Source organism: Bison bison, unplaced genomic scaffold (assembly GCF_000754665.1).
Source record: "Bison bison bison isolate TAMUID 2011002044 unplaced genomic scaffold, Bison_UMD1.0 scf7180017864297, whole genome shotgun sequence".
Lineage (NCBI taxonomy): Eukaryota > Metazoa > Chordata > Mammalia > Artiodactyla > Bovidae > Bison > Bison bison.
Window position 1 is genome coordinate 6,831,700 of NW_011494869.1, and position 2,711 is coordinate 6,834,410.

Sequence of the window (2,711 nt, forward strand, 5' to 3'; positions counted from 1 at the left end):
GGAAGTGGAGCGTGCTCAGGCCAACAGGCCACAGGTGGGGAGGATCAGGAGCCCAACGGTCCAGCACTCCCACCTTGCAGCCCCAGCCCCAAAGGGCAAGTCCCGCGGCTCCGGGCAGGCTGCTCACCTCACACGCGCTGAGGTCCAGGTGTAGGTCATTCAGGTGCGTGTTGAGCGCCAGGCCTTCCAGAAGCGCCCTGGGAGAGGGTGTCACAGGGGATAGCGGAAGCTGGGAGAAGGGTCCCCAGAGCAGAGCGCGAACAGCAAGAAGGAACGATGCCCGGGAGATCAAGGGTGCGGTAAGAGCGGAGTGAGGTGCCGAGGTGAAGCCTCGGTGTTGGCCGACAGGCGAGGGCATGGGACACTGACCTGAGTGCGTCGGGTGGCAGTTTGCAGCCCGCCAGGCCCAGGTGCCGAAGCGTCCCGGCGCGGCTGAGGAAGAGTTGCAGAGCGTCGGGCACAGCCCTGGACTTCCTGGGGTGGGGAGTGGGCAGAGTGGGCGTCCTGGCGCGGGGAGGCGGGGTCCGGCAGAGTCCTGCCCCCTCCCGCCCCGCCCCCTTACGTGCGGGAGAAGACGTTCCTCGAGGCGTCTAGGTGCGCCAGGCTGGAGCAGCCGCCGCGGGACAGCGCCGCGAAGAGCTGTGAGAGGAGGTTGTGAGCTACACCGGCCGGAGGACTGAGCACCCAGCCTCCAGTCGCCCTTGGGCCACAGGCCTGCCCAGCCCTACACATCACCCCCCAACTCACAGTGTCCAGGGCCGTGTCGGTGCCTGCGAGATTCAGGAACGTCAGAACGTTAGGACGGCTCAGGAAACTATAGAGGCCCTGGCGGGAGGATGGAGATGGGAAAGAGTCAGGGATCACTCCACCAAGAGCTTCCCAACACCCCACTGCCTGCGGCGGCATCCCCAATCACCTCCCTAAAGACAGCCACTCACCCCACGGTCCTCCGAAGCCCCCAGTGCCCCGGGGTTCCCGGAAAGGTCCAAGTGGGTCAGGGCAGAGTCAAAGGCTGAATTGGAAGCCAGTGCCCGGCCTAGAGCCCTCATTCCTGGTGATGGAGGACGGGGGCTCACCATCAGGAGACCCCACCTCCCAGCTCCACCACCCCACACCATCCTCGGGCCTGCCTACCTCGCGGCGTCAACCCAGTCTGCGCTAGGCTGAGTCTCCTCAGGGCTCCAGGATGCTTCTCTAGGTGTCTGCTAAGGGCAGCCACACCTGCGGGATGGGGGTAGTAGCCGTGTGGGTCTCATCACCTCCAGCACCAGCCCCCAGGGCTTCCCCAGGCTCAGGTGTACCTCGGTCATCCAGCAGGTTCCCAGCCAGGCTGAGCTCCCGCAGTCCCGAGCTGGTGTGTCCCGCCAGTGCCTGGGCCAGTCGCCGGACAAAGTCTCTGGGGACCAGACCACACCCCCCCCATGTGTGAAGCTTTGAGCCTGGATTCCCCGCTCCTCCCCAGGCCACTAGTCTCTCCAACCCAAGCCCTGTCCCCCCTACCCCCTCAGGCCACAGGTCTCCAGCACCAGCTCCTCCAGGTGGGATGACTGATTCATCATGTGCAGAATCTGTTCTGAGACCTCAAGGCTCTGAGAACCAGAGTGGGAGAGAGAGCTCAGCGGGCTGCCCACTGACCCACCCTCCCCGCTCTCCCCTGTGCTTCTCACCAGCTTCATGTCCACGCAGGAGAGGCACCGGAACCAGAGATTGTAGGACAGGGCAGCCACACTCAAGGCCAGGTCCCTGGGCGGAAGAAGGGGCAGGAGCAGAGCTCAGGACCCCCGAGCCAGATCTAAGTCCAGTATCCCCTCTCTCCATGGAGAAGCTAAAGCCAGGAATGTGGTTCATGCAGTCCTCCCCTCCTCACAGCCCTGGCGGGTCACTCACCGACTTCCCAGATGGCTGAAGTCTCCTAGGCTGAAATGGCGGCAGCCCTGACGATGGTAGATGGTGTCCACATCCTGGGTGGGAAGAAAGTACCTCCAACTTGCTTGGGACCACAAGAGGTAGGGGGGACTTCTCAAAGCACCAGGGGAATTAGATGTCTCCAGAGCCCCCAGAGAGGGCCCTACTCTCACCCACTGAATCTCCTCTCGGAAAGGGAAGCCATTGTAGTCACACAGGGCCTCGTATGTCTCCGAGAAGCCCCCTGGGTTGGCGCCAAGGGTGTGATGGGGCAGGAATTGGGGCAAGAGAGAGACAAAAGGTCAGAGATGGAGAATGATCAGCCCCAGGCTGGGTAGTGGCTGAGTGGTTCTGTTCAGTTTGTTGAGCCCTTCAAATCCAGGGGTCATGCAGGAGGGGGTCAGCTGGAAGCCCTAAGTGGCCTCCGCCTTGACCCTTACCACAGGGGCTGCTGGGTGAGGTGGCTTCTGAGGAGCTGCTTTTCTCCAGCCGAGCCAGCATGGAGGGGGGTGTGGGCCTCCGGAAGAGTTTCCTGAGGAGGGGGATGAAGGAGAAGGGGGCAAGGAACTTCTAGGCCCTGGGAGTGAGACCCCCCACAGCAACATCCAGGGCACCCCTCGATGCCCCCCTTCCCTGCCAGCCCTGTCAGCTGCTGGGCCTCACCCAAGGGTTGAGCGAGGGAAGACCTTCCTTATGGCAGCAGCGATGTGCTGGGCCAGCTGTTCCAGGGCAGCCACACCAGTAAACTCCAGGACCAGTTCAGGCAGGGACTCCAGCTCAAAGGTGACCTGGGGGTGGGGGTGGGG

The 2,711-nt window shown here is 63.3% G+C and overlaps 1 protein-coding gene across 1 annotated transcript in view; it reads right to left on the minus strand.

Annotated features, from left to right (window-relative positions):
- The window catches only part of RLTPR (RGD motif, leucine rich repeats, tropomodulin domain and proline-rich containing), a 12,380-nt gene that overhangs the window by 8,395 nt on the left and 1,274 nt on the right, over positions 1 to 2,711 (minus strand). Inside the window, exons 5-16 of the mRNA XM_010851115.1 lie at positions 2,569 to 2,693; positions 2,346 to 2,437; positions 2,079 to 2,149; positions 1,888 to 1,961; positions 1,668 to 1,743; positions 1,501 to 1,589; positions 1,302 to 1,396; positions 1,135 to 1,221; positions 939 to 1,051; positions 563 to 825; positions 370 to 474; positions 128 to 197 (exon numbers count right to left, since the gene is read on the minus strand). Coding sequence (XP_010849417.1) covers positions 128 to 197; positions 370 to 474; positions 563 to 825; positions 939 to 1,051; positions 1,135 to 1,221; positions 1,302 to 1,396; positions 1,501 to 1,589; positions 1,668 to 1,743; positions 1,888 to 1,961; positions 2,079 to 2,149; positions 2,346 to 2,437; positions 2,569 to 2,693 — 1,260 coding nt within the window. The remainder of the gene's footprint in view (positions 1 to 127; positions 198 to 369; positions 475 to 562; positions 826 to 938; positions 1,052 to 1,134; positions 1,222 to 1,301; positions 1,397 to 1,500; positions 1,590 to 1,667; positions 1,744 to 1,887; positions 1,962 to 2,078; positions 2,150 to 2,345; positions 2,438 to 2,568; positions 2,694 to 2,711) is intronic.